General features: G+C 41.1%; 1 protein-coding gene across 25 annotated transcripts in view; it reads left to right on the top strand.

Annotated features, from left to right (window-relative positions):
- Positions 1-21,366, top strand: part of SULF1 (sulfatase 1) — a 193,404-nt gene extending 172,038 nt beyond the window's left edge. For 11 of the 25 annotated variants that reach the window (XR_010577340.1, XR_010577341.1, XR_012416930.1 and 8 more), the window contains 2 exons: positions 1,273-1,306; positions 18,943-21,366. Coding sequence is in view for 20 of the 25 variants with exons in the window: in XM_073999999.1 (XP_073856100.1) it covers positions 1,273-1,306; positions 18,943-18,973 (65 nt within the window). In the remaining 5 variants the exon portion in view is untranslated. Of the gene's footprint in view, positions 1-1,272; positions 1,610-18,942 lie in introns of those variants that run through there. The other 14 variants (XM_065519330.1, XM_005563495.4, XM_065519336.1 and 11 more) reach the window with 3 other exon arrangements.
- The last annotated feature ends 1,128 nt before the right edge of the window (positions 21,367-22,494 follow it).

A 22,494-nucleotide genomic window follows, 5' to 3' on the forward strand; every position in this document is an offset into this window, starting at 1 on the left:
CCAGCTCTCCATACAAGGAAGGAGAAAGACTTAAAACCGGCAAGGGCATGGACCTTGGCATGGCATGCCGGCTCCAGAAGGGTGAAGAGCTGAACTCCCAGGCATTTGGGTGCAGTTTGCAGGAGCTTTTTGTAGTGCCGCAGGGTTTTCTCTGTGGGTCTGGTGCAGAGCCAGTGTCATCAGCAGTAAAATGGGCAGCTTTCTGGGTCACATGCCTTGAAGGGGGTAGGAATTCCCATCCCAGAATGATCAACAGCACCACCTGTCATCTCCGCCACTGTAGGGTCACAAAGGCTTTTGAGTTCTGGGAGTCCCCTAAGAAAATATAAATCCTCAGTTTTCAATCAACACCTCGCAGTTAACACTTAGTGGAATCAGTTGTCAGTCAAGAGCAGACTGGACTTACAAAATAGGTCTTTTGGTCACTGACCCCACTCAGCTCAAATCTTTTCAAATATCCTGCTTATCTGTTGACCTTTTCCACAAATCTGACCAAAAAAAAAAGAGAAAGAAAGAAAGGAAAGAAAGAAGAAAGAAAAGAAAGAAAGAAAGAAAGAAAGAAAGAAAGAAAGAAAGAAAGAAAGAAAGAAAGAAAGAAAGAAAGAAAGAAAGAAAGAGAAAGAAAGAAAGAAAGAAAGAGAGAAAGAGAAAGAAAGAAAGATAGAAAGAAAGAAAGGAAAGAGCCTGCAAAGACTAGGAATCTTAACCAACCATTAGAGGCACTAGAAATACTATAGCCAGATATTTCTCCCCAAAAGAACACAGGACTTTTATTGGTGGTGACATAACAACTCTACTTAGTGAAATCTGATCAAGTCCCTTAATGGTGAAATGATACACTGGGTGGAGCCAGTTACGCTGTTTCACTTTAAGCCGTCCTCTCCACCTTCCAGACTGTTCCTACGGGAGATGATTATTAGCCCGTTTTTTTCCCCAATGTTTTGTCTAAAAATAACCAAAATTTAACTTTTCCCGAGAATTACATGGACTTTTGGAAGTACCTTTCCCACTGCTTTTAAGTGGGCTCTCCTCCCTTTAACACCCACCCATTTTTTTCATATGAACTCTTTTTTATCTTAAATCTTTTCATTTATAGCTTTCAATCCTCATTTTGAACCTAATAGGAAATCTCTGTTGGGCTTTAACACTGTCTGTATTTAACACCATGTGTTTCTTTCTAGGATTTAGATGTTATGCATGGAAAACTATATAGTGAATGGTTTTATAAGTTCTAAAGCTAACAGAAATTACTCTTGTATTTTCCTATATCAGGAAATAAAGATGGAGGAAGCTATGACCTACACAGGTATTCACACTTTTTTATTCTTCTCGGCAGCTTCTTCCCCAATAATTGCATGATCCAGTCATTTCCACTAATTTCTGTTTCTTACCATGTTGCGCAGAGCACAGCTGTGGGTGCATGCTTGTTCTAACAGCATTCTCCACCACGTTTTGTCATTGATCACAGATCTATCATTTTGCTTTTAAATCAGCTTACTGTCCCATCAAGATGTCCCAGAGCATTTACTCACTACCATGCTTGTTTGCTTGTTGGATGATGCTTTTAAGCATGGAATCATGTGAAGGAAAAACAAAAAAAAAAACAGAATGGCCTTTGGGAGCCCCGGGAGAGGGGAGGGGGAGTTTATTTTCTTTGTGGTACTTACACATTGATTTGGTGGGGGAGCTTCACGAAAATGGGTTAGAGATTTTTATTAAATATAGCATCAAAGGCACAAAAGGACTAATGAGAATTTTAAGAGCATTCTAAGGCCAAAGTTGGAGGAAACAAGGAATTTCCTTGTTGATGTTCATTCATTAACTTTGGTGGTGAAAAGCAGCAGCCACAAGATTCCGAAAGCTCTGCAGAGAGGTGGTGAATAAAGAGAAGGTGCTGGGAGTTGGGGACAGAGTACCGGGAGTCAAGACACTAGTAAAGGGACACACACAGTGGCTCACGCCTGTAATCCTAGCACTATGGGAGGCCAAGTGGGAGGATCGCTTGAGTCCAGGAGTTTGAGATTAGCTTGGGCAGCAAAGTGAGACAAAATAATTTTTTTGACTAGGCAGGTGTAGTGATGCACACCTGTAGTCCCAGCTACTTAGCTACTCGAGAAGCTGAGGCAGGAGGATCGCTTGAGCCCAGGAGGTTGAGGCTGCAGTGAGCTATGATAGTGACACTGACCTCCAGCCTGAGGAACAGAGAGAGACCCTGTCTCTAAAAATAAATAAATAAAGACACTCAATAGTCTCAACATAGCACGGAGACAACACACACACATTCCATAAACAACCCTCAGCCCTGTCATTTTTATCCCCCTCCAACCCTCATCCATCCCTCACTGTGCTCCTGAGGGGGGACACACACTCCTGGTGGCCATGTCACTTGGTCACCTGGCCGTATTCACTATTGCTAATTTTCTACTCTGAGCACAGACCTCAGGCAGGTCTTCCATCTGAAGCAGCTGGGCACTGTCCTTACCGCCTCTGCTGAGGCAAAACTGAGGCACGGACGTTACCAGTACCCTAGTTAATGGATCCACTTGGGAGAAAAATGTCCATCAAAGAAGTGTGAACTTCAATGGTGCCATCTATATTAATATCTTCTTTATCTATATTAATCTTCTTCATCTGTATTTATATCTTTAAAATTAATATACCAAAGAATATTTCTGTTCCTGGCACCCTATTCGGCCCCTCTAACCTCCAGAGCTATGGTCTCAGAGGCTTCCCTTTAGAGAACAGGTCATTCGTCCAACAAGAAGCCAAATGACAACAGGAAAGGCGATGGGGCAGATGAAAACAAAGGAAGCTGGACTTTTGGGGATATGTTATAACCATTTATGTATGTCTTCTTTTTTCTATTTTCTCTTGTTCTTCATCTTAACTGTCCTCAGTCTGCCCCACACCAACCCCGTGTCACTCCCAGCACACATAAGACAGAGCCGAAGACCCCACCCTTGAGCTGGTCTCCCTGGGGCATGGGCTGATGAGGTAATACCCCGCACACTAGGGCGATCTTGCCTGCCTCCCACTGGTCACATTAAGACATTTCCAAAGTGTAATATTATCAATGGACTTATCTCTAACTATTGACTTTACAGTTTTTTTATGAGGCACTCAATTTATAGCTAAGGGATTTTCAGTCTAGTGTCGTGAAAGAGATAAAAGGGTGTTCACAGATTATTTAAGACATAAGACTGGTCAGGGATGAGTCAGAGAGTCATTCTCCATGAAGTCACCCCTGGCCAACTTTGAAAGGAAGAATGTTTAACTGCTCCTTGGGTGTAAATGACAAGCATCTGGGACCCTCCCCTTCCCTGATCCCTGCCACCACCACTCAATGGGCCAGATAATCAATTGTTTCTGAGGTCATTTTCACATAATCTTAGCAACTTTAGTTGTTGAAAGCATATGTGCAGGGGCAACATGGTGTTACCTGTTGCTTTTTTCCCCTTGTAAGCTCCTTACCAGAGAACAGATCTAAGGATACTTTATAACTCAAAATAACTGGCATTTTCAGACTTTGCCATTTCATAGTCCACAAGGCAAGCCATCTTTCAGTGGATATCCACGTGGCAGGCAGGAAATCTTGACATGGAAAATATCTGCCTAGTCACACCTGGGAATTCACTAAACACCCAAGTGCAGTGTTTGATGTGGCCTTACCTGCTCCTTATATCTTATTGGATTGAATGAGAACAGATGCAAAACAAGTATGTACAGAAATGCCAGGAAAAGTACTGTCTTCCAACGGGGTCCAACAGCTCAAAGCCCTCCATTGATGGAGCCACTTAGGAGGCTTCAGTGCCTTAATTATTTCAGATTTTGATAGTTTTAGAAAACTAATTTTAAAAAAAAAAGATTTTTATCGTGAAATTTGATTACAAAAGACTGAGAGAAATGATAAGAACCAGATCTGAAGAATTTGAAATTTGAAAATTCAACAGAGCATTTTTAAAAATGTATCCTGTACAAGATGAACTAAATAAATGTTTATAAACTGCCTTCTTTTTGGTGGATTTTCAAAAATTAATCTTCAGACTTATTTAGAGGATTTTTATAAAGCAAGTTTTTTTTTTTCTGTTGCTGTTCAATTTCTTTCTTTTCTTTTCTTTTCTTTTCTATCTTTTCTCTTCTCTTCCTTTTGCTGTTCCCTGTGCATGAGGCAGGAGGGGCAGCTGAAATGCTTTGCATACTCACCCTGGTCATTTTCCATTTAGGACAAGCTCAGAGGGAGAGCACAGCTTAGAAGGTGGCACTCATGACTCAGGAAATAATTTGTGGCTGATTTGAAAGCAACATCTTCTAAGTGTGTTGCAAAATATAGAAAATCAGCAGGTTGATGGGGTGTTTATTTTTCCCACTGCGTATGAAAGCTGATGCTACTGCCCTTTGAGGGCCAAGAGGAGCTCCTGGCAGCCATGGCCATGTGTCCCGTGGCTTGGTAGGGCAGGCGGTCAGTTCTTGGCGGCCTTCCTTTGGCAGGGCTGCTTCCTGATCCTTTGCTTCAAGCCTCTGAGCTGTTAGACCACACTGAGCTCCACCCTCAGCAGCCACGCTCTGACCACATTGCTTTTGCTTATTTTGATTCATCTCCCCCATAGTGACAGTGTGTGCCAAAGGTGGCCATGGGTGACACAGCTGTGTGTTAGTGCCATACAGCACTGTGGTCATGGGGTGGCCGCTGGAGCCCCTGACTAGTTTAAGTTCAAATCCCAGCCTCCCTGGTTGGCATGCTTAGAACAGACCCTGGCAGGGGCCAAGCCCCAGTAAGTGGTGGAGTCATTGGTAAAGATAATACCAAATGCAGGACATGTATATGAATGAAAGAGTATGGGAAAGGGAATTTCAGTGATATGAATTCCAAAGCGTGTTAGTATATTTTATAAGAAAGACAAAAAGGTATTCATCAGCACCACTAATCTCCATCATCAGTCCTCTCAGGGACTCCATCTTATTTTAAAGCTGTCTTACTAGCACTTTTGGACTTTTCTGTTTCAGATGCTCAAACAAGAGATTGGGCAGGGACAGGGTTTTGGGTTAAATGGGCTGGAGGTGAGATTGGCCCCCTAAGGTGTTGAGGAGACTTGGGGTGAAGATCGTTAGGGTGTAGGTCAGAGCCAGGGCCACTGTGTGCACAGAGGTGTGTCACAGAGCAGCCAGTAGGCACCAAAATGCAACCAAAGCTCTGCCATGAGAGCTGGGTAGTGGCAGGGGTGACAACAGTGGCCACCCTGATAAGGTTAAGGTCAGACTTGGTTTAGTCTAAGTTGTCAGAGTATGTTCATCAGTTTTCTTACCTTTCCAATAGTGACCCTATTCCAAAGGCCTTGTTTCTTGTGCCATAGAAGAAACTAAACTATAGCATGTGCAGAACTCCTTAAGATCCTCCCCAGACTGCAGAATGAAATGTATCTTTAATCAGTTTCAATATATAGGGGGAAAATGTGTCCTCATTCATCCATGCAACAAATAAAGACAGAAAGAATCTAAACGACCACCTCTGTGCCAAACGCCGCCTTCACCGGGAGTGCAATCTGGTGTTAGAATGCACGATGCAAAGTGCGTTGACCAGAAATATATGGCGCAATAAGAGCCAGGGGAGGGCTCCAACCCAACCCTGAGGAATCAGAGGAAGCTTTCCAAGGAGTTGGCATTTATGCCACATCTTGAAGGCAACAGTGCGGTGATCCAGACACAGGATGGAAAAGGAAGTCAGTCCAACCAGAAGGCAAGACTCGTGTGGGGACTTATGATCAGTTCCGTGAAGGTGCAAGGGAAGGAGAAGAGAAGAATGAGCTGAAAAGGCAACCAGGGCCTATTTTATGGAGCGTGTTATATGCAGAATGATGATATAATTTATCCTCCAAACAGGGATGTTTTGACCATGGGGGAGGAGTATTAAAAATAGTTAATTAGGCCGAGCGCGGTGGCTCACGCCTGTAATCCCAGCACTTTGGGAGGCCGAGGCGGGCGGATCACGAGGTCGGGAGATCGAGACCATCCTGGCTAACACAGTGAAACCCCGTCTCTACTTTAAAAAATGTAAAAAATTAGCCGGGCGTGGCGGCGGGCGCCTGTAGTCCCAGCTGCTCAGGAGGCTGAGGCAGGAGAACGGCGTGAACCCGGGAGGCGGAGCTTGCAGTGAGCTGAGATCCGGCCACTGCACTCCAGCCTGGGCGACAGAGCGAGACTCCGTCTCAAAAAAAAAAAAAAAAAAAAAAAGTTAATGATTTATATTCATTCTATATAAATATTGTTATGTATTTGTTCACCAATGAACTAGTCAATAGATCTATAAAACAGCTGTATTTAAAATTATTTTTTAAGCTAAAATATCAAAAATTCTGGACAAATGCCAAACTGAACAGGCTACCAGTACAGCAGATACAAACTGGGACCATCCCAGGCAAACCAAAAATGTGGTCACCCTAGTTACATGCTACATCAAAGGATGTACTCTCTGTCCTAAAAGCAATAGGCAGACATTCAAGAGCATTAAACTGGGAGAAATAATATGAGAGGATTTGGGCTGATCAGATTAGGTGACATAAATAGTTATGAGAATAGTTTTGTGAGTCACATTGGTTTGTGGGTCAGTTCTGGCTCCATCACATCCCAATTTGAGGACCATTTGCTAACAGTATTACAACACTTACTATGGTCCAGCGCTCTTCTGAGTGCTTTCATATATTAATGTATTTAACCCTCTCAGTAACTTTGTGAGGTCAGTACTATTATTATCCTCATTTTTTTTTTAAGACGTAGTCTCACACAGTCGCACTGTCGCCCGGGCTGGAGTGCAGTGGTGCCATCTTGGCTCACTGCAACCTCCACCTCCCAGATTCAAGCAATTGTCCTTGCCTCAGCCTCCCAAGTAGCTGGGATTACAGGCGCCTGCCACCACACTCACCTTATTATCCCCATTTTACAGATGAGGAAATTAAGCCACAGAGTGACTAAATAACTTTCCCAAGATTACACAGCTGATAAATGGTGAAATTCAAACCCAGAGAGTCTGGTTCTAGCTGTGCTGTTAATCTCTACACTATACTGGTTCTCTTGGACAATTTATTTAACTTCTTTTATTATGGCTGAATTTTCTCATCTTTAATAAGGTGATAATACATATACATAATAATACACAAGGATTTCATGAGATATTACCTGAAAAGTAAGCCCTGAATTCATGTTATTGTATGACCGATGTTTGATAATAAATTTGAATAGTGAGAGATAAATTGTATCAAAGAGCCCTGGAATTTTTTTTCTTTTTTTTTTTCTTTTTTTTTTTTTTTTTTTTTTTGAGGTGGAGTCTTGCTCTGTCATCCAGGCTGGAGTGCTGGAGTGCTGGAGTGCAGTGACACAATCTTGGCTCACTGCAACCTCCACCTCCCAGGTTCAAGCAATTCCCCTTCCTCAGCCTCCCTAGTAGCTGGCACTACAGGTTCAGACCACGATGCCTGGCTAATTTTTGTATTTTTAGTAGAGATGGGGTTTCACCATGTTGGCCAGGCTGATTTCGGATTCCTGCTCAAGTGATCCTCCCAGCTCAGCCTCCCAAAGTGCTGGGATTACAGGTATGAGCCACTGCGCCTGACTGAGCCCTGGAATTTTGAAGGACATTTATCTTCACATTAATGGATGATAAAATTGCAGTTTTTAATGTCAATGCTATATTAATAAAGAGGAAAAGTTATATGCATTTACTGATAAGTGGATATAATCAGCCATTGACCACACACAGGTAGTCATCTATAAATGACATATATATTTATTTCTATTTTTAGACTATCTTTATGGTTGAACATTAATTGGCTTTCATTTGTAAAATAAATAGTTATTCCTGCAATTCATCTATAAAATTAGGTAGGTTAGAAATTTATGGTCTTCTGGTTGCTCTGCCTGTGGAGTAACCATTCTTTATTCCTTTACTTTCTTAATAAACTTGCTTTCACCTCACAAAAAAAAAAGGCTAGGCACGGTGGCTCACACCTGTAATCGCAGCACTTTCGGAGGCCGAGGTGGGCAGATCACCTGAGATCAGGAGTTCGAGACCAGCCTGACCAACATGGAGAAACCCCGTCTCTACTAAAAATACAGAATTACCCGGGCATGGTAGTGCATGCCTGTAATCCCAGCTACTCAGGACGCTGAGGCAGGATAATGGCTTGAACCCAGGAGGCGGAGGTTGCAGTGAGCCGAGATTGCACCATTGCACTCCAGCCTGGGCAACAAGAGTGATACTCCATCTCAAAAAAGAAAGAAATTTATGGTCTTTTTTACTAAGGCCAATTCTGATTTTGGCGACCTGCTAGTATCCAAAAGCAAATTGTAAACTGGCTTTTTGATACTGGCAGGACACCAAAATCAGAACATCTGAAATTTCAAAGCCTCAATCAAATTCCATTTCAAGCTAAAACATACTATGTTTCAAGTAGCAAGAAAATCACCCAAGATGAATACCAATTTGGTCCAAATATTGGAAACCCTGTGCCTTCAGAAACAAACAAACAAAGAAAAAAAAACCAAAGAGCTCAGCAAAACATGGAAGGGCTTAGGAGAAAGGAGCAGATATATTAATGCAGATACTCTGTTCGGGCTCTTTCCATTGTGAAATTTAAATTAGCATCATTAGAAATGAGACTTGAAAGAGAGTAGCTATATTAATTAAAATATCCTGCCAGATAGCAACAAGCAACAAACTATATATAAGGCTTTGTGATTTTCTGATGGACCCATTGCTTGCTTCTTGAAACTGTAGACACCTGGCCTGGTGAAATTCAATTTGTGACTGAGTACAGGTACCCAGAACCAGGTTTAGATGATGCCATAATGGAGGGGTTCACACAACCCAGGGGAATGGCCAGAGAGGCTCTGTGGAGGGGATGATGCTTAATCTTGAAGGCTGAGATCTGGCTGGGCTAATGAGTCAGGGAAGTACATTCTAGAAATAAATACAAACAGGAGAAAGCCTGGTACTTTCAGGACTTTGCACTTGTTTCTGTGGCTGGTACAGAGGTGATGTGTCAAAGGGGAAGAGAAGAGACCACAGAAGCTGCAGAAGTCAGCCTGTGTCTACAGAAACAATCCCTTCTGCTTCTTATGACATCATCAGCACCTGTTAATTGTAACACTGCTCCAGGTAGAGTTAAAATTCCAAGCATGCATCATCTCTTAAGTTACCCATCTGTGGAATATAGCATGATGTAATTATGTGGTTAAGTTTTTAAAAGTAAGTAAGTGTCATCTAGAAAGAAATGTGACTTGGCTTGTGACCTGGGTATGTTCTTGAATTTCTCTTAGTGGATTCACGGCTTTTCTGTTTCCTGGATTGGGGAATAATTACCTGTGACGTGAAATCATCTACATTTATTCTGAAAATTCACCTGTCAGAACAATCCTATCTATACCTTTTCTCTCTGAACAAAGAGCTTCCAAATGACCCAAGAAAAAGGTTTCCTTTTTTGAGCTGAAGACAGGCAGAAACCAGGAGACACATGGAAAATTTAAGTTCTAATGTCAAATAAGTGTAACTTTCTATTTTGATAAAACTTTACATTTACAGAAAGGTTGCAAGAATAATTTCAAGAACTGTTACCCCATTTGCTTTATTGTTTTTTCTTGTTCTTTCACTCACTTTCTCCACGTATACACACACCTTTTATTCTGAATCATTTGCAAGTAATTTGCAAACATCATTCCCCTTTATATATAAATGGTTTAGGAGGTATTTCCTAAGAACAAAAGCATTCTCTTATATAACAGTCATGCATTTATCAAAATCAAGTAATTTAACATTGTTACAATGCAATTGTCGAATCCACATTTCATGTTCAAATGTTAACAATTGTCCCAATAATGTCATATTCATCCTTTATTGCTTTTCTGGCCTGACATCCAATCCAGAATCACACATTGCAGGAAACTCACCTCTTTCGAGCATCCTTTTATCTGGAACAGTTCCTCAACTTCTCATTATCAGTCATGATATTTTAAAGAGTACATGCCAGTTATTTTGTAAAATGTCCCTCTATTGGGGTTTGTCTGACGTTTCGTCAGGATTGAACTGAAGCTGTGGATTTTTGTTAAGAATACCACATATTGTGCTCCTGGGATATCTTATCAGGAGCTGCATGACATCTTGGTGGTATTACCTTTGATTACTTGGCAAAGGTGGAGTTTGCTAGGTGAAGCCACTATAATTTTTTTCTTTTTTAATTAATAGGTAATTCATCTACTTGCTTTTAAGGCATTCATGATTCCATGATTCATTTCTGCCTGAATCATTTGTTGTTACCATGACAGCTGCAAATGATGATTTCTCCCACTCTGTAATTCCTCTTGCTTTGTTGTTGTTGTTTTTTTTTTTTTTTTTGGTGGTTGTTTTGTTTTTGTGTTTTTTTTTTTTTTTTTTTTCTTTTTTTGTGAGACAGGGTCTTGCTCTGTCACCCAGGCTGGAGCACTTGGCTCATTGCAGCCTTGACCTCCCAGGCTCAAGGGATCCTGCCACCTCAGCCTCCCAAGTAACTGGGATTACAGGCACATGCCACCACACTCAGCTAATTTAAAAAAAAAAAAAATTTGCAGAGACAAAGTCTCACTCTATTGCCCAGGCTAGTCTCAAACTCCTGGGCTCAAGCGATTCTCTCAGCTCTCAATCTCCCAAAGTGCTGGATTACAGGCATGAGCCACCATGCCTGGTTCCTCCTGCATTTCTTAGGTAGCATTGTACTGTAAAGAAGAGATTTCCCTGCCAGATGCGGAGGCTCACACCTGTAATCTCAGCACTTTGGAAGGCTGACGTGGGAGGAATACGTACTTGAGCTCAGAAGTTCAAGACCGGCCTGAGCGGCATAGCAAAACCTCATCTCTACTAAAAATACAACATTTAAGAAATTAGCTAGGCATAGTCCCAGCACCTGTAGTCCCAGTTACTCAAAGGCAGAGGTTGCAGTGAGCTGAGATAGCACCACTACATTCTAATCTGGGTGACAGAGTCAGACCCTGTTTCAAAACTATAAAAGAAGAGATTTTCCTCCTCTCCTGTGTATTTATTTCTATCAGTATGAACTCAGATTCTCAGTTTATTCCATGGATATTCTCTTGCTATCATTATTTATTTTGATGATTAAAGTGTCTTAGATTTGGCCACTGGTGTCGCTGCACCTGAGTTCTGTGTACTTTTGAAGCATCCTCATCATTTTTTGACCACCTCATTGCTTTCTGGCCTAAAGGCCTGTTCCAGGTTCATCTTGCATTTTTGCCACTCCATATCTGGAAGCAGCCATTTCTCCAAAGGGCCCCAGTTCCTTTTAAAGGGGAATGGCATTTGAACACCAAAATCTGGGTCTGAGGTGTATAAAATTGCTGCTGAGGTGTCTTGGCATATAGATCCTTTTGCTGGATAGAGCTAAGACACACACGTGCATCTATCAACATCTATTCCTTTTTATTTTTATTATTTTTATTTTTATTTTTTGAGATAGAGTTTTGCTCTGTCTCCCAAGCTGGAGTGCAGAGGCACGATCTTGGCTCACTGCAACCTCCATCTCCTGGGTTCAAACAATTCTCCTTCCTCCCCTCCTGAGTAGCTGGGATTATAGGCACCTGCCACCATGCCCAGCTAATTTTTGTATTTTTAGTAGAGACAGGGTTTCACCATGTTGGCCAGGCTGGTCTTGAACTCCTGACCTCAGGTGATCCGCCCACCTCGGCCTTCCAGAGTGCTAGGATTATAGGCATGAGCCACTGTGCCCAGCCTTGACATCTATTTTTGTACCTACAGATATGTAGAGATACGTCTAACTGAGTGAACTAATACTTCCAATATAATGTTACCCTGCTCCTGATTTCAATTAAAATGCTTTTAGGGTTTCTCTATTAAATAAGAGGCAAGCTTTAGGACTGAGTTATATATAGTTTTATTGTGCTAAGGAAATAGCCATCAGTCCTTTTTTTTTAGTGCTTTTATCTTTAATGAATGTTGAATTTGTCAAAAAGCATTTTTTAGCATCTATGAAGATGATCAGATAATTATTCTCTTTAGATCTGTTAAATTATTATTGTATACTATATTAATAGATTTAGTAAGAATGAATCCTTTCATTCCTGAAATAAATTCCACTGGGTCATTGTGTGTTGCTTTCATAATATTGAATTCTGTTCACTAATATTTTAAGATTTTTGTATCATATTTTTAAAAGATACCAATCTGTGATTTCATTTTTGTTTTTACTGGCATTATCTCTTAGATATTATATTAGTTTCTTATTGCTGCTGTAATAAATTACCACTGTTCCTTTAAAACGACACAAATTTGTTCTCTCGTGTTTCTAGAGGTCAGAAATTCGAAATGAATCTTACTAGACTGAAATCTTCTGGAGGTTCAAGGCAAGAATATCCTTGCTTTTTTCAGTTTCTGGAGGCTGCCTGCATTCCTCATTCATGGTCTCTTCCACGATCTTCAAATACAAAAACGTAGCCAATCTTCAAATCAGTCTCTCCCCCAACCCACACCTTCATCTGTTTTCTGGGGTCACATCTCCTTCTCTAACCCTCCTTCCTACCACCTCCCTTTCCCTTTATAAGGACTCTTGAGATCCCACTGGCCCCACCTGGATACTCCAGGATACTCCCATGCCCCAATCTCAGGATCCATGACTTAGTCACATTCGCAGAGTCCCTTTTGCCAGGTAAAGGAACTTGTCCATAGTTTCCAGGCATTTGGATGTGGACGTCTTTGCTGGGTGGAGTCCACTATTCTGCCTATCGCAGCTATCAATGTTATCCTTTCTTCGTAAAAAGAGTTTGGAAGTCTTCTTGAGTTGTCTGCTCTGGAACAGCTTATCAGGATTCTCTTTTCATTGAAGATTTGGTCAACTTCTCCTGTGAAAGTATATAGACCTGATGCATCTTTGCAGAGTGGGTCTTTGGGCTTTCTTTTTCTTCTATGGAAACTGTTCTATTAAAGCCTTCTATCTATATTGGGTTGTTAAATCAAGTTTAGCCTAAAGCTGCCTCCTCACATATTTTAAGTTCAGCCTAAAGGTTTCTCTGTACATCGTGAACTATAACCTAAATAGAATTGCATACAGACTGTAGCCTACTCTTGTGCCCATCACTGAGTTTTGGCCCATCAAAGGTGGCCAACTGTTCAAACTCTGTTCAAATAAGGCAAACGCTGAGATGTAACCTATCTGGTTGCTTCTGTACCTCATTTTTGTTTTCTGTCTGTCGCTTTTCTTTTTCTGTCCATAAATCTTCTTCCACCACGCAGCTGCGTTGGAGTCTCTGAGCCTACTCTGGCTTGGGAGGCTGCCAGATTTGCAAATCGTTCTTTGCTCAATTAAACTCTGTTAAACTTAATTCAGCTAAGGTTTTTCTTTGAACAGCATCAATTTGGGCAAACTATTTTCCTGTGCAACTATGTTTCATCCAGGTTTTCAAATTTGTTCTCATTCAGGTCTGCAAAGTAGTCTCTTGCTTTTGTTTCCCTCTGTCACCCAGGCTGGAGTATAGTAGCAATCGTGGCTCACTGCAGCCTCAGCCTCCTGGGTTCCAGCGATCCTCCCACCTCAGCCTTCTGAGTAGCTGGGACTACAGGCGTGTGCCACCACACTCAGCTAATTTTTAAATTTTTATTAGAGGTGAGTTCTTGCTATGGTGCCCAGGCTGCTGTTAAACTCCTGGGCTCATGCAATCCTCCCATCTCAGCCTCCCAAAGTGCTGGGATTACAGGCATGAGCCACATCTCTTGTGTTTTTAATTCTGTATATTTCAACGATTTTTAAAATATTTACCAGTTTATAAGAAATGCAAATCAATAGCCAGATGAAGAGGAACATAGGCTAAGGTCCAGAAGGGTCCCAAACGTAGAAGCTTCTGTCCTAGAGTTTGAAGTGTGCTACCTTCACAGCATGTGGTTGCATTCACCAACTGGAAATGTCTCTGAACCCTGTTATCATTTAAGGTTTTTAACGAGGTTCCATTACATAAGCATGATCGATTGCATCATTGGCCAGTGGTGGTTAACTCAATCTCCAGGTCGCTGTCCGCTCCCCAGAGGTCGGGAGGTGGGACTGAGAGTCCCAGCTCTCTAATCATGTGGAGGTCTTTCTGATGATCAGCCCAGCTCCCAACCTAGAGCTGTCTAGGGAACCGTAGCCATCTCCTCAGCACATAAAAGACACTCCTATCTCCCTGGCATTAGGATCTCTGTGAACTGGGGGTACATCAAATATATCTTTCTTATTATGCCCTAGTCCCCTGGCCATGAATCCCTTAGTGAGAAGATTATAAAAGCCAAAATATACTGGCACATTCCTAGAATTCCATTCAGCCATCAGAAATTAGTCCAGTCCATCATTCTGTCATATGAAAATACCTCCGAGGGCAAGGCCACTCAGGTTTGCCAGCTTCTGTTGAATCTTGCCAGGAGTGGCTTAGCAATATATGACCTCACCCTTTTAGGAGTCTGGTGTAATGGAGCTAAGAGACAATGTCATCTCCTGTTCTGAGCCTTTTTTGAGCCGTTAATGTAATACTGGATTTCCCTCATGACTCATGACATAACCCAATTATTCACTCCTTCAGCCTCAGTTACTGTTCCTCCATCTCTCCATTTATGACCAAACTTTTCCACCTTTGGAAGAGACATTAGATTCATCCATTGTGCCGCTCTAGACTTCAGGCAGTAATACTAGTCTAGTATTATCATTAGACTACCAGTAATAGTCTAGCAAGTACCTCTTGCTCAGTCTGCTTCCATTCAAATAGAGTAAGTTTACATAGGTACAGAACTAATGAGCTGTTTTTAACCACCAGGCAATATACCTGCATTCACTGTTAACCCCAATTTTGCCAGTTGGGATGAAGGCATGACCTGCCCCATCAGGCCCTTAGGAATTCTGACATCATTTTAAAGTATAATTTGGGTTTTTTGCTTACGAAGCATCCCTGCTTCCAACACCAGCAGTTGCATCTCTGCATGAGGAATAAAAAAAGAAAGTTGAGGTGCTGTGCAGAAGACTTGCATCATCACACCAGCATCCTCTCTTGCCCCTCTCCTCTTATCCCCCTGCAAAGCAGAGAAATCTGTCCAGTGGGGGACCCTCCCTTAGCCCTCGCATGTTGGGTGTGAAGGCATGTAAGCCAGCCTTTAATGCTTTTGTCTCTCCCCATTTTAGACAGCAAATGTTGTAACTGCCCATTCCTTCCTATTCTTATACAATTGTTACTCTAAGGATAATGTGCACCATTATACGTCCATTTGATGTGAACTATCTTTGCTCACTTTTGGATATGGTGGGCTATAAAATGTGTCCTTTGATCTGAAGAAATATAACTTGGTGGTCCAAATTAGTACAATGTTTTCTGTTCCTATCCTGTAATAATATTTTAAGCATTTGCGTCTACCACTGGGTCTTCAAAACCCAGCCTGGGGTAAATGTCTACTTCTGTTAGGACCCTGGTCTAGCCCCTCAGGGCTACTGGCATTGGTTGCTCCCATGTAATCCACTTACCAGCTATGTGCGGGGTGCCTACCCCAGGGGAATCTGGCCCATAGACATCTGCAGTCCCTGGCTCTCTTTTTGGCATTATATGTCTGAGAGTGCAAGAGGAATAGGTCTAGGCTTAGCCCGTCTCTACATGGCTTGCAACACCACCCCCCATGCCCGCTCATTTTATGAGCCCCAGTGGCTACCACAAGGGAGCACACCAAAAGCTCCACTTGATGGTTCCAGTAATATTCCAATACATATTCTTATTTATTCTTGCTGTATTTGATCTGCCTCGGACTGATATCACCTATTGTGTTTCTATATATTTCTTGTTGCATCTTCTATAATTTCTTCTTTATCAAGATAGTTGCTCTTTTCTTTTTCCTTCAGAACTTAGTAAGGTTTGCATTTTGGTAATTATCTTTGTACTTATACATTGTTAATGCCCTTAATCCGCGTTTTGTATTTTTTCTTTTATTTATTTATTTATTTATTTATTTGTTGGTTGGTTGGTATTTTTAATAGAGACGGGGTTTCACCATGTTGGCGAGGCTGGTCTCGAACTCCTGACCTCAAGTGATTCACCCGCCTCGGCCTCCCCAAAGTACTGGGATTAGAGGAATGAGGCACCGTGCCTGGACTGAATTCCTGTTATCTTATTTAACCTTTCATTATCTCATTATTCAGTTTTTAGTGGCCTTCTTTCACTCCCAACTATTACCTGAATCATACTCAATGAGTTTATTCTCTTTGGTCTGTGCTCCCTCTCACATTTTTAGTTGCATTATTTCTAGCGTGTCCTATAAAATGCATATATTATTTTTTCACTCTTCTTTTACCTTTATTTTTATCCTAGATCTGATAAATCTATTACATGTGCACCCTCTATATTTTTGCTTCAGTTTCCCTAGTGATTTCTTGGACGAACGAGTCACATCCTCTGGAAGATTGCTGAAGAAGAGCTGATGTGCACAGTACCCCCTGCGTTCTTATGTGTTTCAAACTGTTCCTCCATAGCCTTGATACTTGAAGGAGAGCTGGACTGGACATGAGATGCTAGGTTCATGTTTTAATTTCTGATTTCAGATGCTTTTCCGTCCTCAGATGCTTGATTTAGAACATTTAATTCACACAGCACTGGTGTGTTGTGGTTTTCTGCGCTTTATTTCGCCAGAGGCATTTTCTCAAGATGGTTTTTTAAATTCCTGTTTTCCACTTTATTTTTGTTGTTGTTGTTGTTGATTTTATTTTTTTAAGTTCTGGGATACATGTACAGGATGTTACATAGGTAAATGTGTACCGTGGTGGTTTGCTGCACCTATCAACCCATCACCTAGGTATTAAGCCCAGCATGCATTAGCTATTTTCCCTGATGCTCTCTTTCTCCCGACAAGCCCACAACAGGCCCCAGTGTTATATAGTTCCCCTTCATGTGTCCATGTGTTCTCAATGGTCAGCTCCCACGTATAAGTGAGAACATGCAGTGTTTGGTTTTTTGTTCTTGTGTTAGTTTGCTGAAGATAATGGCTTCCAGCTTCATCCATGTCCCTGCAAAGGAAATGATTGCATTCCTTTTTATGGCTGCATAGTATTCCAACGTGTATATGTACCACATTTTCTTTATCCAGTCTATCATTGATGGGCATTTGGGTTGATTCCATGTCTTTGCTATTGTGAACAGTGCTGCAGTGAACATATGTGTGCATGTGTCTTTATAACAGAATGATTTATATTCCTTTGAGTGTACACCCAGTAATGGGATTGCTGGGTCAAATGGTATTTCTGGTTCCAAATCTTTGAGGAATCACCACACTGTCTTCCATAGTGGTTGAACTAATTTACACTCCCACCAACGGCGTGAAAGCTTTCCTATTTCTCCACAACCTTGCCAGCATCTGTTGTTTCTTGACTTTTTAATAATCACCATTCTGACTGGCATGAGATGGTATCTCATTGTTCTTTATTTTATAGTAATTTGATATAGATTTAGGTTGCTTTTATTTCATGGATTTATAGTATTTACAAGCCTCCTAGTTTAACAGAATTCTTTTAAACTGTAGTTTAAAAGAATTCAGAATTCTTTACCTTTTTATTTTATTATTATTTTATTATTATTTGGGAGTGAAAGTGAGAGAGGTTGTGTGTCTTCCAACTTTTCGTATCTCTTTTTTTCTTGCAGGACCTGAAATTTCCCACCTTTTGCTTCCTCCTTGTTTTACCACCCAGTTTCCAAAGGGCGTTTCTCCCTTCTCTCTTTCTTTGTATCCTTTTCTGCCTGAAGCAATGCCTTCCAGACTGCCACCTTGAATCGTGCACAGGCACAAGGCTGGGACTTAGGGGTCCCATTCTCATTGTCAGTGCTGTGACTCACCAGGAATCTTTACAATATTTTATGCAAAAGATTTGACATTCTTTCCACTAAGGCCTCCAATCAATCTTTGACTCCATTGACACTTCCCTCTTCTCTCTTCCATACTGTTTTCCCAGGGCTTGTGGCCACAGCGTGACATTCAGCTCTGCTGGGATTTGGTGTTAACATTTTTTACTTACAGGTGATCTGAAGATTGTAGGATTCTCTATCTTCTAGCTACACCGAGGTTGTGGGTTTGGTGTAGTTTTGCTTATTCTTCTGACTGGTCTGTGTGGCTTTATGGGTGGTCATTGCACTCATCTAGGCCACCTCTTTCCAAATGGTACTTAGGCACAACTAGAGAACAAGTGTTGTTTTCTGCAGGGCTACAGTCATCCTGGAGATGCAGAAAGATCTGAGAGAGAGAAAGCTGGTGCCTTCTTTGCATATGAGAAAGCCATTCAGTTATCTGAGGCACACATTTATCTAGGACATAGAACTTTCAGGGCAAAAACAACAAGCAAAGAAATAAATCCGGGCATTTGATTTGAAGAACTCTGCAATTGCATTCAGATTTGCATTCATACTGAGTGTCAGGGAATATAAAATAAAAATATCATACTAAGCATTGCCTATTACATTCAAATACTTTCAAATTTGTCATTCACCCAGCAACCTTATAAGTAGTGATGATTTTATCATACAATTATTTCTACACTTGACAGATGAGGGAGCAAGACTCAGAGGGACTCACTCACATGCTCTTCTTGTTGCAAAGTTGATTTGAGTGGGGCCAGGAGTGAAGCCCAAATCCCCCGGCTGAAAGGACAGTGCCATTTTCAGCACCATGTTTAGTCATAGATGTTTTCACGGATGTGATCTTCCCCACCCCCACCCCCCCAATTTTCTGTTGTTTAATCACTTGTAACCTAAGGCCACTCTGTGATAACAAATGACTAGGGGAAAATGCTTTTGAGTGTCATATTTTTCATTGATTAACTCTGGAAAAACAATGTAAGTTGCTTGTCCAGATAAGTAGAAAATCTTTTCTGCACTAATGATTCACTTTCTTCTCTCTTTTCACAGAGGACAGTTATGGGATGGATGGGAAGGTTAATCAGCCTCGTCTCACTGCAGACATCAACTGGCAAGGCCTAGAAGAGCAACACAGTGTGAAAGAAAACATCTATGAGTACAGGCAAAACTACAGACTTAGTCTGGTGGACTGGACTAATTACTTGAAGGATGTAGATAGAGTATTTGCACTGCTGAAGAGTCACTATGAGCAAAATAAAACAAATAAGACTCAGACTGCTCAAAGTGATGGGTTCCTGGGTGTCTCTGCCGAGCGCTCTGTGTCAGTGGAGATGGCCTCTGCTGACTCAGATGAAGACCCAAGGCATACGGTTGGGAAAACACCTCATTTGACCTTGCCAGCCGACCTTCGAACCCTGCATTTGAACCGACCAACATTAAGTCCAGAGAGTAAACCTGAATGGAACAACGACATTCCAGAAGTTAATCGTTTGAATTCTGAACACTGGAGAAAAACTGAAAAATGGATGGGACATGAAGGGACCAATCATCTGGAAACCGATTTCAGTGGCGATGGCATGACAGAGCTTGAGCTGAGGCCCAGCCCCAGGCTGCAGCCCATTCGCAGGCACCCGAAAGAACTTCCCCAGGATGGTGGTCCTGGAGAGGACGTTTTTGAAGATCAGCTGTATCTTCCCGTGCATTCTGATGGAATTTCAGTTCATCAAATGTTCACCATGGCCACTGCAGAACACCCAAGTAATTCCAGCACAATGGGGAAGATGTTGACCAAGGTGGAGAAGAATCACGAAAAGGAGAAGTCACAGCACCTAGAAGGCAGCGCCTCCTCTTCACTCTCCTCTGATTAGATGAAATTGTTTTCTTACCCTAAACACAGTATTTCTTTTTAACTTTTTTATTTGTAAACTAATAAAGGTAATCCTAGCCACCAACATTCCAAGCTACCCTGAGTACCTTTGTGCAGGAGAAGCTGGTGAGCATGTGAGCGAGCAGTGTGCACACGGAGACTCATCGTTATCATTTACTATCTGCCAAGAGTAGAAAGAAAGGCTGGGGATATTTTGGTTGGTTTGGTTTTGATTTCTTACTTGTTTGTTTGTTTTATACTGAAACAGTATTATCTTTTGAATATCGTAGGGACATAAGTATATACATGTTATCCAGTCAAGATGGCTAGAATGGTGCCTTTCTGAGTGTCTAAAACTTGACACCCCTGGTAAATCTTTCAACACACTTCCACTGCCTGCGTAATGAAGTTTTTATTCATTTTTAACCACTGGAATTTTTCAATGCCATCATTTTCAGTTCGATGATTTTGCACTTTGAGATTAAAATGCCATGTCTATTTGATTAGTCTTATTTTTTATTTGTACAGGCTTCTCAGTCTCACTATTGGCTGTCATTGTGACAAAGTCAAATAAACCCCCAAGGATGACACACAGTATGGATCACATGTTGTTTGACATTAAACTTTTGCCAGAAAATGTTGCATGTGTTTTACCTCGACTTGCTAAAATCGATTAGCAGAAAGGCATGGCTAATAATGTTGGTGGTGAAAATAAATAAATAAGTAAACAAAATGAAGATTGCCTGCTCTCTCTGTGCCTAGCCTCAAAGCGTTCATCATACATCATACCTTTAAGATTGCTATATTTTGGGTTATTTTCTTGACAGGAAAAAAAGATCTAAAGACCTTTTATTTTCATCTTTATTTGGTTTTCTTGGCACGGCTAAGAAGCTTAAATGTTGACAAAATATGGTTCGTTTTGAATTTACACCAGGAACTTCTCAATAAAATAAAATCATGAATGTGCTACAATTTCAACATACCACAAGGGAAGTTAATTTCTTAACCTTGTGTTCTATGATTATTTGTAAGGCCTTCACCAAGTTCTGATATCGTTTAAAGACATAGTTCAAAATTGCTTTCGAAAATCTGTATTCTTGAAAATATTCTTGTTGTGTATTAGATTTTTAAATACCAGCTACAGGATTACCTCACTGAGTCATCAGTGCCCTCCTATTCCTATTCACTTTTCCAAGAAGATGTGTTTTTGCTTACCCTAAGACAGGTTTTCTTCTTATTTTTAGATAATTCAAGTGCTTAGATAAATTTTGTTTTCTTTAAGTGTTTATGGTAAACTCTGAAAAAAAATTTAATATGTTATAGTTGAATCTTTTTGGTAACTTTAAATCTTTATCATAGACTCTGTACATATGTTCAAATTAGCTGCTTACCTGATGTGTGTATCATCGGTGGGATGACAGAACATATTTATGATCATGAATGATGTGATTTGTAAAAAGATTTCAAGTTATTAGGAAGCATACTGTGTTTTTTAATCATGTATAATATTCCATGATACTTTTATAGAACAATTCTGGCTTCAGGAAAGTCTAGAAGCAATATTTCTTCAAATAAAAGGTGTTTAAGCTTTTTCTGTTTCAGAGAAATGAACTTAACCAAGTTTTTGTGGTACACCCATTCCTTGCAAGTAAAATTGAGTCCTGATCTCTATTTATATGATTGAATATTAGCCAAACTTATAAAACTGAGCTGAAGTCAGTGTATTACAGAACATTCTCAGATTAATGACTTCACCATGAATTTACTTCATTGCTGTCTTGGGGGAGGCAGCAGAGGCAGCACTGAGGTAGCTTTCCCGGCAGTCAACCTAGATGGTCACAAAGGCCCAGCACTTGGTTTAATGCTCTGATGTCACCACCTTGAAATTCTTAATAATTTTTTAACAAGAGGCCCTACATTTTCATTTTCCACAGGGGCCCTGCAAATTAGGTCCAGGCAGAACCAAAAATGATTCTGGGCAGTAAAATGGAATTTTTCAAAACCAAGGGAACAGACTCACCGAAGGCCGTGTGGGTTCTTCAGGATCCATGAACTTGGGTGGATACTTAAACACCTTTCAAGATCTCAAGTTTTCTGATACACAAATTCCATATGCTTCCTTCTATCTGTTCCAAATCTCCTGAAGAAATTTAGCCTTCAGGTTGAGGGGCTAAAAATCTGTGAAATGTCCAGAGATCAGAAGGTTACAAAAAAAGAAGAAGAAAAAAAAAGAAAGCACAGGGTTGGGGACCTACCAATCCAACCCTTGGATAATAAAGGAAACCAAGTTTTCATCAAGAGAACAGAGCCTAAGATAATAGCATTGTGGTCCAAAGGTGCGTCTTGGTGCCTTGCTCCTTGTTCCCTTCTGTAAAATGTACCTGAGTCAAATATTACCATCCTGGAGAAAAATTCATTTTCCATTCAAAAGCTGCGTATGGAGTACCTACCACGTGGCAAGAACATGAGAGAGACTGCGTGTCTCCCAGAGCTGTTTATCGGATCTTGAAAGGCCCTTAGAGATTGGCTGCCCACCTAGCCTCATTTGATCTGCAAGGAAGCTGAGGCTCAGAAGAGCCGAGTGACTTCCCTAGACGTAAAAGAGGAAGAGATCTCTCAGAGGCCAGGCCTCTCCATTTTCTCCATTTAAACTCATATGCATATATACCAGTGTGTGTGAGGCACACAAGCATGCACCCGCCCCCTATCCCCCCCCCCCACACACACACACACTT

The sequence above is a fragment of the Macaca fascicularis genome, chromosome 8 (assembly GCF_037993035.2).
Source record: "Macaca fascicularis isolate 582-1 chromosome 8, T2T-MFA8v1.1".
In the NCBI taxonomy this organism is placed as follows: Eukaryota; Metazoa; Chordata; class Mammalia; order Primates; family Cercopithecidae; genus Macaca; species Macaca fascicularis.